This window comes from Dendronephthya gigantea, unplaced genomic scaffold (assembly GCF_004324835.1).
Source record: "Dendronephthya gigantea isolate DGI-Jeju-01 unplaced genomic scaffold, DenGig_1.0 000001F, whole genome shotgun sequence".
Taxonomy (NCBI): Eukaryota; Metazoa; Cnidaria; class Anthozoa; order Malacalcyonacea; family Nephtheidae; genus Dendronephthya; species Dendronephthya gigantea.
In genome coordinates, this window is record NW_021163011.1 from 1,618,893 (window position 1) to 1,633,570 (window position 14,678).

The 14,678-nt window shown below is 36.8% G+C and overlaps 1 protein-coding gene across 1 annotated transcript; it reads left to right on the plus strand.

The window, feature by feature from the left end:
- The first annotated feature begins 1,118 nt into the window (after positions 1-1,118).
- Positions 1,119-14,641, plus strand: LOC114524201 (F-BAR and double SH3 domains protein 2-like). Its single transcript, XM_028545340.1, has 18 exons — positions 1,119-1,236; positions 1,315-1,412; positions 1,485-1,530; positions 3,255-3,331; positions 3,728-3,872; positions 6,883-6,945; positions 7,362-7,435; positions 7,685-7,745; positions 8,359-8,487; positions 8,654-8,776; positions 9,560-9,655; positions 9,877-10,014; positions 10,298-10,384; positions 10,559-10,610; positions 10,781-10,837; positions 11,032-11,333; positions 11,835-11,994; positions 12,550-14,641. Exons 1-18 carry the CDS (start codon positions 1,213-1,215, stop codon positions 12,984-12,986), a joined length of 2,169 nt encoding a protein of 722 aa, XP_028401141.1. The 5' UTR covers positions 1,119-1,212; the 3' UTR covers positions 12,987-14,641.
- The last annotated feature ends 37 nt before the right edge of the window (positions 14,642-14,678 follow it).

Consider the following 14,678-nt stretch of genomic DNA (forward strand, 5'->3'; position numbering starts at 1 on the left):
TGCTGTTAATGAATAGATACATCATGATTCAACATAATTATACTAGTGCTTTATAATATAGGTAGGTTGGAAATTATTCGGAAAAATATTTCATCCGAGCCGGGCCGGTTTCTTGACTTTCTTCGTTTCTGTCACAAAAATAGTACTATAGTTCATGTAATTTTGTACCACTGTAATGCGACTGAGTTCGTCGCCTGAAACTTGGGTAGCAAAATTGAAATCATAGAGCAGATGCTTCCTTCTTTTTTTCGGTGAGATTATTACAATATCAAGTATTAATATTGCATGCATGACTTCAAAAAACCCTTGAACTTATTACCTTTACTCTAGTAACTACCTTTTCTTGGCAAAGAAGACAATATATTTCCAACAGTAGGGTAATCTTAATATTTCTTTACCTTTGGGGCCCGTGGAGGGTTGGAAAAATCGCCTCTTTTGCGTCTAGCGTCGCGTCTGAGACTGAGTGTTTGGGATAATTTTAATGTTGTCGTGCAGTCACGTGCACTTAATTGAATTACTAATTTATTATCTTTATTGCCGTGTTCTGCGGAGACCCAAGTCGCTCTTTCAGTCTTTCTATAGGTTTATTTCACATTATTCCAGTTTTTTTCTGTTTTTATCCTAAAGATTTCGGCATGTTTTATTCGCTCTCGTCTTCTGTAAAGACCTGTAAAGACTCTGACTGGATAAAATTAGTTTCGGAAGCTTCAGTAAGATTCAGTAAGACGTTTTACTTCTCGTTCTGTAAAATGACAGCGTCTTGAATTAGAACAACTTTCATAATGTCATACGGAAAAACTTTCAACGTCAACTTGCAACGCAACAATGTTTCGAAATCGTTTCGGCCGAACAAGTTGAAAGTTTATGGCCTGTTTTTAATCCACGCAACATTGTTCAAATTTTTGCTTATTGTTGCGTTTAGAGTTGATGTTGAAAATTTTTACGTACAACATCGCTCTAAATCAATGGTGTATAAAATCCTTTCTGTGACTCCGATGCTAGAATGTTGGAGACTTGAAGCTAGTTACCGAAACTCTAGATAGTCGAGAGAATCGGAGGGATCCGAGTTCTGAAGTCGAATGAATATTTATGATGCATGACGTCACCCACCCCAGCCATCATCTGTAATCATCCAATATGGCGGAGCATAAAAATAAGAATCGGCAATCAAGCGAAGTATTGTGCCCCAAAGAAGATATTTAACGCGGTAATATGCAGCCACCACCGCAGAGGAAGGTATATTCTATTCAGACTTGAAAGATGGGGCTACATTCTTTCGCGTCGCTCACAGAAAAGTCTTTATTTGTTCCACAGGGTAAATTGGTTCAACTTCTACGTAATGTACAAACAGAACAATTCTCAAAACTGCAGCAGCGCTACCAATTGCAGATCGATTTGCTTGAAGATGTGAGGTGTGTGTGAAGTGTTCACCGTACTTTATGGTTGCGTAAACTCACCGATATATCGGTTTCCATTTAATTAAGGTCGTATATGAAACAAAAGTGTAGCATCGAACGTGATTATGCGCAGGTGAGCTTTTTAAAATAGTGATTTTGTAAAACGTGGCTCCCTACAAAACTCAAGTGATTATGTCGCGTGATTATTTTTTAATTGGGGCAATATACAACGGCTGATATTCTAGCAATAATGCAATTGTCTATAGTACGCTTGGGTCTCGCAACTTGTGACACACGTATGTGCATTCTTTGTATAATAAATTTGCGACAGAATCCCGTCATGTTTATGTTTTGAAAATTTTAATTCGGCTTTGCCTAACTCCTTTGACTTTGTGGTTCTTGTACCTGTTATCATAAACTTTTCCATTATAGTGGCCGATTGCTTCAATAAAGCAACTTTTTTGTACATGTCGAATAAAATAAGAACGCCCCGATGGAAGTGATATTTTATATAATATGATAATTTAGCATTGTATAACCATGTTTGAACAAAGGGATCGAGTGATAGGACAAAATAATTTTGTAAAGTCGAGACAAATGAGTTTGTGGTGATAGTCTATCATTAACAGTGTTAGAGTGTTTTGATTTGTGGCATATGTTTTGAGGGGTTAGTGGCGTTTTATTAGGAGTATTTATGATTTATATGTCAACAGTGCTCAGTGGCATTGTTGACATAGTACTAAATAGTTTGAAGCAAAGCAGATACAAGCGTAAAATCCCTCCCCTAACAGTAGGTTCATGATTGTGTACTGCTGTCACTTGTTTGTGAGACACAGTTTCATGAAATTTGCAATCTGAGATATAATGTCTGAAGTCTAATGTTTGAAGTTTTAATAATATATGCATGTACAACAATATCATAAAGTTGTGTTAAAGTATTTGTTAAAGTATTTGTTAGTTCTGTTAAAGTATTTGCCTTAATTTAAAATACTTGCAGTGTCAGTCAATCCTGTGCTCCATAACTCTGAAATGTTTCCTTTACTTTATTTACTCATCATATTTTTACATGTTTTATATTTTTTACCAAGCTATGCTGAATTTAATGAAAATTCACAATAGAGTTTAACAAGGTTGAAAAAGTGTTTATTTATTCAATAAATAGTCAAAGGTCAAAGCTGTACACTATAATACATAAAGGAGATCTGGCATTGGGACGGTTATAAATGATTGTTAATCACCTCTTGTAGTTCATTCATTGCCAAATTAATGTATCCAAAATGAAACACTGAAGAAATTATGCAAACATAATATCAACAAAGTCAACATAAACTAGCAGACAAAATCACTAGATATTAGACAGACAATATTAATGCTTCTGAAATGCTTAATACAGTTGGTAGCTCGTAACCAATGCCAAGAAGAGGGTTAGCCATATAAAACAGTGCATTACAATGTGCAGTGATTCTCCCTACTTTGAACTTTGTTCAATGTCTGTCTGAACAATTTCCTTTTCAAACAGCAAGCTATTACTGCCTTTCTGTCAGCTAATTAGATGGACCACATTTTTTTATTTAAAAGTACTCCCACTACTACATCTGTCTTGAATTGAGAAAGAAATCACAGCCAGCACCATGCATGACTTAGCCTAAGCACCCCACTCAATTTACTGTCCCATTTAATTAGGATTTCGAAGGTATGTGAACTTAACAACAAATCTACAAGAGCGCATTAGTTAAAATTAAGAAGGCTTGATGTGAACACTGTTGAATGATTAACTATGGCATACGATTGTGGTCATTTTTTGTATTACCAAAGCAACAGCAAGAGTATAATATAGGGATTATTTCTTTTTTTTAGGCCCTACAAAAGCTTAATGCTCAGTACACACAAAAAAGGGACTATTTTGTTGAAGATGAGTCATGTGAAAGCCTCAGGTAAGTTTGTTATCTGTCCTAATCAAGGAAAGTAGTAGATCCATTTGTTTTTTTTCCCATGTTCATTTATCTTAAACCCAATATCAAGCAATTTCTCAACTTTGATGTGCACAAAATATGAGTAAGTACCTAGCTGACACGAGAAAAAAAAGAAAAATTTTCTTCAAAGAAATTAAACACAATTGATAAAAACCTAGACTGTATTTTTGCAGGTTATACTATAGGCAGGTATGTCAATGCGGTTACGTCACGGTATATTGTAAACGGATTGACCGGGCTGCCTATGGTTTTACAATCATGATCACTAATCTGTGCTGTCAAAAATCTCTCCCAGGTCTATAAAGTTTATTCTACACGTGCAATGCACATCGCTAACTTCTGGCCGACTCGTTTTAGATCTCCTTTGAAGGTTTGGAAAGGCTATCTAGATCAAATGGAAGATGTGGCGAAGAAAAGGATCACGGTGGCTGAAAAAGCCCAAACCGAAGTTGCAGACAAAATAAAAACTGTTAAGTCGAGTAAAACGGCCACTTTTAAAAAGGTGAGGGGCCTTGCAAAGATACACGAGCAGTGACTCTTTTTTTTCATTTAAAATTAATTGGTGGCGGTGAATTGTCAAGAAAAATGTCCCCAAGAGAGGGAATGTTAGGGCAGTAAATATAGTTAGTAAGGCTATAGCGCAGTAAATGTGGTTAGGCTAATCCCCTTCCTCCCCAAAAATAAATCAAGAATAAAAATAAGTGGTAAATTCGAATAGAACATTGAGTAATATCTTGCTAGCAATGCTTGTGGTCTCTGTGCGGCAAACCAGGGAATTGATTATATCGGACTCATTTGTATTATTTAGTTTTCATGGTTAACAATTTTTATTCATTTTTACAGCCGGTAGAAAATAAAACTTACTTACAATTAACTTTTTTGTATATTCACCCCCGTAGCCCTCTTAAAAAAATGTGCGACTGCGCAGTTCACTCGAACCCTTGGTAGGCGCGTGCAGAGTTTTGTCCTGTTCGCTGCCGATAGTGAACAAATCCACCGGATTTTCCTCTTTCTTGTCGCGAACATTATTGAGATATCTCGAAAACCGTAATTTTTTTCCACTGTCAAATTTTGTTCTTTTATATCCTGAATGCGATCAGCAATTAGTTTTTTGCAATAAAAATCAGAAAGAGCAAATCTTCTGTAGTTGGTGAAATCAATGCAGTTTGGCTCACGATTAACATTTTATGTCAACCGTCGCACTTCTGATGCACCGGACGTATTAAAAACAATAGATAATGGACATTTGACCACTGGTCTCACACTTTTTACAAATATTAACAATTTGGATATTTTTCAATGAAAGAGTTTATTTTGAATCAAAATGTCTGTGACTGTGACATTCTATTTATAATGAAAACATTGATGTTCACGTGCACAATTTCTCTGAAGATTAGAAATTTTTCGTAAACAATGATTCTCTTCTTCGATCACCTCAAAACATTTTTAGTTCTGTTCCAATGAATTTAAGGCGCATGTACGCTTTTGTATGTATTGAAACGGTATCAGCAGCTTTTGTATGTATGACAGGATATTGACAGCGCCATCGCAATTTCAGGAAAGTACTAACTTCCGGACATCTAGGAGGACATGTTGTAAATCGTGGACTGGACTTGTAAAGCATGGACTGGACTTGTAAAGTATGGACTGAACTGGACTGGACTGGACTTGTAAAACATGGACTTGTAAAACATGTCACACTGTCATTTTGAGGGTATTTTTTCGCTAATCCTGCGACTGTAACACCATGTAATGGCGACATTTTATAATTTTATGGGTGTATGATGCAGTGGCGTCGCTGGCATAGATAAGTGGGGTGTACATATTCATATAGTCATTCATATATTTGAAAACAAATTAATGAAGTAAAACACGAGTATATCAGTGAATATGTCTCCTCACTTCACAGTTTACTAGTCCAGTCCAATCCATAGTCCAGTCCACGTTTTACAACATGCGATCTAGGAGAGAATATTCAACCCTTTCCGCGATTGGTACTTAAGAATTTAGAAGATATTGTTCTTAATCAAATTCCTGCTTTGAAAACATTGTCATACACCTGTAGTCATAAACTGTTCGATTTGGTATAAAGAAATATAGAAATATGCATCAACACTGATAAAAAACACAACACGTGAAATTTACTATTTCAGTAACTCTTTTAGCGTTCGAACAGAACAGCAAGATACACGTAGTCAAAGTTTATATCCGCTCAAAATTTTAGAGTTTTTTTTTAAAGAACGTCTTGAGGACCCTGTAGGCTGTACTGTAATTTGCATTTCTCCTTGCCTCTTCTTTCCCGAGTGTATATTGCCTACACATCCGGCCAGAAACCTGTCTTAATTCGCTGTTTTTGCAAACACTGACTTGAAAAGTGCAGTGTGTACATATTCATACATTGATATCCGGTAAATCGATAAAGTAAACAGCATGCCCTATTATATACCGCGTGATAAAACGAAGTTGAATAAGGACGACGGAAAAGAAATACTAATAAAAATAACTAATATAAATCATTGAAAAAAAAGAGCAAAAAAGGCAATGAAGAAATATGAAAAATCAAACAAACACTATAAAATCTAGAATTTCAGATATCTAAACTCATTTTATTCACCGCCACCATGGACGTACAGAGCGTGGGGGGGGGAGTATTTATCATTTAATCTGCAAATCAGTCGACTCGTAACAATACAGGCCATTTGTAAATTACTTCAAAAAAGTAATTTGAAAATAACTTCGCAAAATTGTTTCAGAACACGAAGTCGTATTCTTTTGGACCATTTGAAATCGTCTAGAATCTAGATAACGCAAATATATTATTTATTTAATTATTATGTTGTAAAAAATCTCAACCAAATACGAAGAAAAACGCATCTGCTATGCCCTAAATTTTACTCTAAAATGTTTTGGGAAAGTGTGCAAGAGTGCTTTAAAGAGAAGAAAAATACCTTGCTTTACAGTGGAGTGGAGCACAATTTCATGAACTAACTGTGCCATTTTTCTGACATTAAAGGATTAGTGCTTGAAAGCGAAGTGAATAACGTTATAACAAAAACCGAGGCGAAGTAGAGGTTTTCATTTAGTGATATTTACCGAACCTGAGACGAATAATTGTCTTAGTATGATTGCAAAGGTTACTGTTTGAAAAACCAACTTTTGTAGAAAGTACATTTTTATAAATGTAAACAAACATTTCTTCGGTGATCTAAATATAACGTTGTTTTATGCGAAATAAAGTTAAGCACAGTTCTACAACGTAGTGGCTACTTTACCTCGAAATTATTTTAGACCGTTTTTTCGCGTTTTTCGTACAGCATTTTTCCTAAAAATAACCGATTTCTTCATCAAAACGAAAACAACTCGCCGCCTTTTTAAAAATTCGCTTATATGAACGCTAGACCAATCAGAGGAGCAGAAATTTCAATAACCACCTTTGTAAGTATTATGGTAATAAGTAAAATGTAAAATGGGTTGTTAAACAGGTTGATTAAGAGGACTCTTCTTGTTTTTAGTGCCAAGATTTATTCCAGAGAATATATGAAGAATTAAACTTATCGCTTAGGGAAATGTCAAAGGTAAGAAACACGATAACTTTGATAGTTAGCTACAGTAGTTACTTAGTTTATTGCGAGTACAAGTGCAAAACAAGTAAGAAACAGGTATAGCGCGATTCCTGCGAGAAAATGTCCTCTCCCCCCTCTGCAGAGAAGACAAATTTCTCAGGAGTATAAATAATGCTCTGAGAAGGGACTCACTTAAGGATTTCATTATTCTTCTTCTTTGCGAGCATGCATCCCAAACTGTATGGAAAAGAAAAATTCCTCTTTACGAACAGAGTATAAAGTCGAGCTTATAAGTAAAGCAACTAGTTTTGTAATTTTTAAATTTCCGCGCAGTATTTTTTTGCTGCGCGCACACGACGCGGTGAGCGGTGCGTCGTTGTTGCAAAAAGTTTGATACTTATGTTTTTTGCATTGCAATGGTGAATTAGTGTAGGAAATCTTATATGGAATTGCAAAAACTGGCGGAGATGGCACTGAAGGAAAATGTGGACGCCCAAGACAAGTACGTGTTTCTGTAAAGGACTGTATATAAATGTATATATGATTGAATCTAATACTGCAAATAATAAAACCGTTCCGCATCTATGTTGAGTGGACATGCAGGGGTTTCACATATCCACAATAATTTGTAAAGCAATACATTGCGCTAACTCGTGCTATTGTTAAACTTGAGATACAAGTTGAATGTAAAGAAAATCTATAAAGGCTATAAATATCCAAAGGTTTTTTTAACATTCGTGATTATATTTAGATTAAAGAAAGGTGAAACGTTCTTTAAGTCGAAACAAGCTCTAGAAAAGAACTTATCAAAGGTTGGTGTTTCTTTCTTCACTTACTAGCATGGGTTGTCCTAACTTTTCCGAAAAAGGTACGAACATTCACATAATACGGTTTTCTCAAGGCAAAGGTAAAAACAGGTAGTTAAATGTTGCCGGATTATATCAGTCGGATTATCTCTGGTTCAGATATAACAGATACACACTCGGAGGCTTTTGTTCGAAAGGCGTGTAGCTTGAACCAGGGCCGCCCAAAGGGTGGAGGGCAAAGGGACAATTTGCCCAGGGTTGCAAGGGCCCCCAAAATGCCACAACAATAAAATTAAACTATTGTTGGAAGTATATAGTCCTGTTTTCATTTATAGTTCATTCTTCTATAGTTCAAAACAATACTGACGTGTCATAAACACAGCCTGGGCTGAAAAGACACCATGTAATCAGCCCCTAATTAAGGTTGTTGTAGTTACTAAGAAATGCATGTATAAGAAGTAAGAAGTGTAGAACTGAACAAGGGTGTAAAAGATATAAAATATAAAGTATCGAGAGAATATTTCACCACTGTTTCCGCAAAACGCCCTCTGAGCAACCGGCGCCTGTATACAGTCTAGCGATTAATAGTTGTAGCTATATATATACGGTTACATTTTAGAGTTCCGAGCGAAGAGACTTATCCGTGCGACAAGCAAGTGCGAGTCGCAATGAGTACCTTTTGTCGCTGGCCGCTCTCAATGGACACATGAAACGATTTCGAGACATTGACTTAACGCAAATCCTGACGGTGGGTATGAAAATAAGTAATATAGAAGTAATGTATATATAAAGTTACGATGAAAATTCAATGGTGTTCGGTTGCTTAAAATGTTAATTGCCTTTACTTTTCTAAACTTACAAAGTGCCTTGTGCAGTCATTTCTTAGCCTAAAGTCCATATATTGTTTGATGTAGGATCTTGATGGAGATTTTTACGAGCAGATGAAGGAATATCATATGTCGGCGTGCGTTATAGAAGTTGAAGCGGCCTTATACGCCCAAGATGGTTCTAACGATGTGATCTCTAACGCTGGGATGGTGAGTGCGTGCATTAATGTTATATTGAAACATAGAAAAATAGCTCCACGCTCTCGAGTTAATTCACGACGACGGGCTTTTGGACTTGGCATGCAATGCATGGTTTGGCATGCGATAGAAATAGACCTGTTCGGTAATTACGTCACAACATTTTAATATCACAACGTTTTAAATTTAGATCCACTTTAAATGAGCTTATGGTTATGGCTTATTGCCATACTTACTAGTCAAAATGAAAAATTCTTTTTCATACACGGGTTGTATATAGAAGAATGTTTTGCATCTTTGCACATAGCTTGTGAGAGTAAAACTTGAAATCCATCTCTTTTATGGTGGTTCTAAATTTAAAACGATAATGTTGTGACGTAATTACCGAAAAGTTCTATTGGAAGCGCAATTTTGCCGACTGTATTGGGCGTTTTTTAGAGAAAGAGGGAGAGAGGTCTTTTGAGCCAGGAAAATATCCAGCAGATGTCTCTATATAGACAACAGACCTTTTCCCGTACTATCTTCCAAACGCGCAGTGCACGACTGTAGGTTGAAGTCTATTTGAGTTGTGATATCACTATGTTCAGGAGCGATTCAACTCGATAAAGAAGCAAAAAAATCGTCAAGGTTTCCTTACAGACTACATCTCCCCAATATTCCAACTTAATGTAACATGTGCAATCAACTACGTCATGCATGCTTCAACGTAAAGCGCGGAAAAATTTTTGTCGATGTTTATTTTTCTGCCCGTAATGCCCTATATTTAACCTTTCAATCGTGTTCAAATTTCTACAGATCGACCGCAACGCCAGTGTGAAGTATTTTCTTGAAAAGAATAAAATGTTTCAAGATACAAACACGTACACTTTCGAACCATACGGAGAAGATAAGGTATAGTTATAACCTCGGTGTAATTTGCATATTTATGTACTAAAATGTAATTTGCATATTTATTTACTGAAATAATGCGAAATTAGTAATTTGCCTCAAGCGAAGTGATGGTGGTTATCATCAGCTATCGCCTGCATGAGAGTCAGGAAAGTGCCGGAGAGTAACTGTATCGCGGATATTTTTAAAGTAATTATAACAGTTATTAACTATATCTTGGTCAGATTTCTACCATCACGACGGACAGTACAATGTTACTTGCCGTCGAGAAAGAGGCAAGAAAATTGGCGTCGAAATACGTCCGGGAACAGAGGGCGTTGAAGAATAAATTTGCAAAAATGAACGCCTTGGAATCAAATAAGGTAACTATCTGCTTGACTCAAATGAGGTAGTTCGTAACTAACGAATGTTTACAGTAGTTATATATATAAATTATCCTTGCTTTTAGTCGTTTAATAGCAGTGGAAAATGGGAGGTGTTGTAATCCAGTAGTCTTTTAATCCTCTATTGTATGTGGCGTTTCTTATACTGTCGTAATGTCAAGATTGATTTAACACGACTGTTATGAAGGAGATTAATATAACAGGACTGTTATTATAGATAGGTAAATTTAAAGTAATATGTAATCATATCACACGTCTTCAGAAGAGGGATGAAACGCCATCACAAGCTGACGGACAGGATCCTGAGTCGACCTTGGAAGGTTTGCAGGAAGCAATACGGAAAGTTGAGGTTAGTTTGTTTGTTCCCACCAATGAAACGATGTTTAGCGACTAGGTTGTCACTTTGCTGTGATCATTTTGCATTGCTTACCAAAGACTTCATGCTTCATTCATCGATCTTTTATGCCATCTTGATTTTGCGGATTGTGTTTATTTCAATCCTTTATTTAAACTGTTTACTTAGACTGCCATCGAGAAAACGGAAGCCTCCTTGGCGCTTCTCAGAAATTCTGGTGGTAAGTATGAATCTACAAAGCATTTTCATAACAAACAGAAGAAATTGTCATGCACGCATCTCCATCTTTTGGTTACTTGTATAGTATCTGAAATTGATGCCATTTTGCGTGTTTTAAGCAGTTGTACACTTTTATAGTTTATATCATCATATTTTCTAAACGTTTTATAGTTCCAGTGGACAAATGGATTAAGAGTGCTGAAGCTCAACTTCCTCCTGAAGTCGCAGGTTAGTTCATGGTAATGTGTTACCCACGCTATTGTGATCAGTGTAACGCGATAGCCACAAAGCTGACTTTCCAATGTAGTTAACTATTGAAATTGCCATCCAGGTGATATGAAAATTCTGCACATACACTTTTTATCGTAGAGAGTTGTCTATAGGGTAATTTCGAGGCGTGCTCATTTTGCATTATATTATAGAGAAGAAACCTGCCCAAGTAAAGTCGCCAAAACCAGTGAAGCCAGATGCGGGCGAGTATGTTGACGTATACGAACCTCCACCACCGGAGGCGAACACTAGCGAGGATTATTGGGATGAATTCGAAGATACTATTTACGATAAGGATGACGATGAAGCCAGTGTTGCTTCGGGACATGTTTTCAGTATACCACTGCATGCTGTAGTGCTGTACGATTACACTGCGGCGTCTGCAGATGAACTGTCTATTGTTGAGAACGAGGAGGTGGAAGTGATGGAGAAAGACGGCGAAGGCTGGTGTAAGGTAAGAGAGTAAACATTATTTTCAATATTGTGGGTTTTATGAGCATTTTCCTTGTGAATAGATCCACTGCGTATTAACAACATTTTGATCTGGACAAATCTCGTCAACAAAAACGTTCACAAAATTAGTAGCTAAAACTCGTTTCGTTGCGAAATGTTGTAAAAAGTACGAAATATATATAGCCGTGCGAAGTTTGCATTTTCAATTTTGTATTAAGAATTAAACGGTATTAACTTCGTAATATCAATTTGTGCAAATTTTCGAATTTTGATACAGCTATATTTCCCCCCATTTTACGACATTTTGAAACGAAACGTTGAAACTTTGCTATTTTTGTGATGCTCTTTCTAGCTGTCGATATTATCGGAACTTAGATCAGAGCGTTGTTTGATGTGTAATGGGTTTATTGAGTGGGATCAACTTCACTTAATGTTAAGCATTGAAATTTCACTGGTTCAGAATTATCGCCAAGACAAAAAAACCTTTTCATTTTTTATCCAGGGTCGAAATAGCAACGGACAAATTGGATACTTTCCAGAGTCGTACGTCCAAATTAGTGCCAGTCCACCTTCAACAATTTCCGGGGCGAATTCAGTTCCAGACAATTTGTCACAAGATATTGTAATCGCGACTGAAGTAACTCCCAATGAACACCAAGCGAGTGAGTACACTACTTTATTGTATCCGGTATGGTATCTGTAATCCAAGTTTGACCCTGTACTGTGAGTGATAATTATTTGCGGTGAAAGGTAGTGGCTGTAGTAATCCCTTAGCAAGTGTTGCGAAACATTTAGAAAACTCGCCTCCCTTCTTTGCACCCAATGCATGATTACCACGATGTGATCATGGTGCTTCGATTATCAAAGTGAATAGTTGTGATATCGCTATGTTCAAGGGCGATTCGGTTTAGCAAATAAGCAAAAAGTCGGCAAGCTTTCCCAACAAACTAAATCTCCCCGATATCTCAACTCAAGATGAGGAAAACAAATGTAATGCATTGTTCTTCCTAGCTTTAACTACTGAGTTTTGTCAGCGTACATCTGTTTGTATGTGGTTCTCGAGGATACCGACACCGCTTGTTCCGACACTGTTTAAAATGTCTATAGTTGAATTTCTACTCTAGGTTCCGTGTGCCCTAAATTGTATGTTCGGCGGTTATCTAACTTTTTTACGGAATGTAACAGTACAGACAATACAGTTTGTTTGGTTTTTGTAGTTTGTATAGCGCGAGCTCTGTTTGACTATACTGGTCAAAACGACGAAGAGCTGACATTCGAGGAAGGTGCTGTCATCACTATTCTACGTCGAGACGGCGGGGAGGTGGACGACGGTTGGTGGGAGGGCGAGTATAACGGTCATGTCGGCGTTTTTCCTTCGCTATTGGTCGAAGAACTAGGCGACGAGTCGCATGAGAATGATGAAGAACAACAGCACCACGCGCATCCTTCTCATGTTTATAAAGAAGAGGACAGAACGCGGAGCCTGTACGGGACACTGCCGCGTCATACGCAGAATGTGGACGCATCGCATAGCCAGAACGTGTGCGATAGCTTAGATTTAACTATGACGCGCACGACGCCGTCTAGGCCACCGCTGCCGCAACATCTTTTACAACAAAATGCGCAGTGGTACGATAGAAATGAATACGTATAGGAATTGTGTACAGGAATTTGGAAATATGACAAATAATAGTGATGTTGCTATCGATGGAATGATAGCAGGAATGTCGCGAAAACATCGCTATACTGTCACCACATAAGCAAAGAAATTTCAAACAGTCGAATTGGCCGGAGGAAACCGTTTTACATCTGACAGATCTGGAAGAAAACTTCGCCGCTGCAAATGCCGATTTTCCATTCTCGCGAATCGTTTGTTTGGCCACATGCGATTATTTCCATGCAGGTGGTCAAGTCGAAAAGTAATATGAAAAGCGCAAAATTAGTGCAAGCGATCTCTTTCGAGGTCTTTGCGACCAGGCCTTGAATCCCATCAATCGAGGAACGCAAAATATATTATTTCGACTGATTTGTTTTAAACCAAAGATCAGTAATAGAATTTCCGCTGGATAAAAATTGCGTCATAGAAAATGTATTTTTTTCAACTTGTATTTAATTTAATTTTTTTTTAAGCCGGTTTTTCACTAGCGTTAATTTTCGCGCGAAGCGACATTTTACTTTTGTTCCAGAGCTCTTGACTGCAAGCATCTGGAACTAATTTCTCAAATACAAAAGAATAAAGTTGCTTCGCGCGAAAAGTATCGCTAGTGGAAAACCGACTTTATTCCGAATAAGGCGACAAAGTCTATGGCTATTGAGAAGAAAAAATTAGTCCGCTGTCGTTCGCCTAAGAACGTAACAAAATGATACAATTAGTAATAACCTTGCCATTTTACAAATTCCTGGTTCAAGGCCGGGTCGTATGGTATGGGAAGGGCGGATTTTCGAATGGAAAGCAAGCAGGTTTTTTATCGTATGCTGCGATTGGGTTTTTTCGAAGTGCACTTCGAAAGACAAAAAAATGCTTTAAATCTACTTGTTTTTAACAAAATAGTTAAATTTTGCAAAAGACTGTTGTAACTTGAAAATTTTTATCAACTCAAATTTGCAAGTTTCGTGCATGAAATATATCACTAGTACCAAACAATTACTATTTTTTATATAAAACTATTTAGTTATCATGATATTAGATTGGTTTTCTTTGCCTAGGCGCTCTATAAGTACACATAAACAACATATTTCTGTAACTGTCGTAAGGTAAAGTAAAGTATACCAAAAGTTCGTATGCCTTTAAAATAATAACAATTACGTTTCAATTTAAAAATCCTTTTCAATTTTCAGAGTGTCCAAGAAGATTTAAAGCTATTTATCCTTTCGCATTTGTGCGCATTTTTTCCTTCTAACTCTTCAATGCTTTCATGAAAGAGTTGGATATTGAAACGGTTCTACTATTCACCAAACTGTCCGAGATCAAATAGACGCTTCTCGGATTCTCCCTCCGGCAGTGAAAGTGCCATACCAGGCAAACAAAATTAAATTTCTTTTCCTCGTTTTGAAATGATGTTTTGCATGTGTGCATTCAAGCAAATCCGGGAAGTGTCACTCAACCAATCATAAACTGTAAATTAAAATTATTTCGTAGAGTTTATAGCTTTCTGAAAAGTGGTTGACAATGCTGCCGAATGAAATTATTAGTATTGTTAAAATTATGAACGTGTTCTTATTAATTTAATAGTTTCTTATCATTCGTATTGATTGTAACAGCCGAAAGCAAAAAAATATTGCACTTCTACCTCTTTCAAAGGGGAGGAGTCGGTTGGAAGAATGTGTTCTTTGTTGTGTTTTTGTT

Excerpts from the sequence above, each read along its gene's own strand:
- LOC114524201 (XM_028545340.1), top strand. The coding sequence starts at position 1,213 with ATGCAGCCACCACCGCAGAGGAAG. Across the intron at positions 1,531-3,254 it reads TCGAACGTGATTATGCGCAG|GCCCTACAAAAGCTTAATGC; the intron begins GTGAGCTTTTTA and ends TCTTTTTTTTAG. Across the intron at positions 11,995-12,549 it reads TCCCAATGAACACCAAGCGA|TTTGTATAGCGCGAGCTCTG; the intron begins GTGAGTACACTA and ends TGGTTTTTGTAG.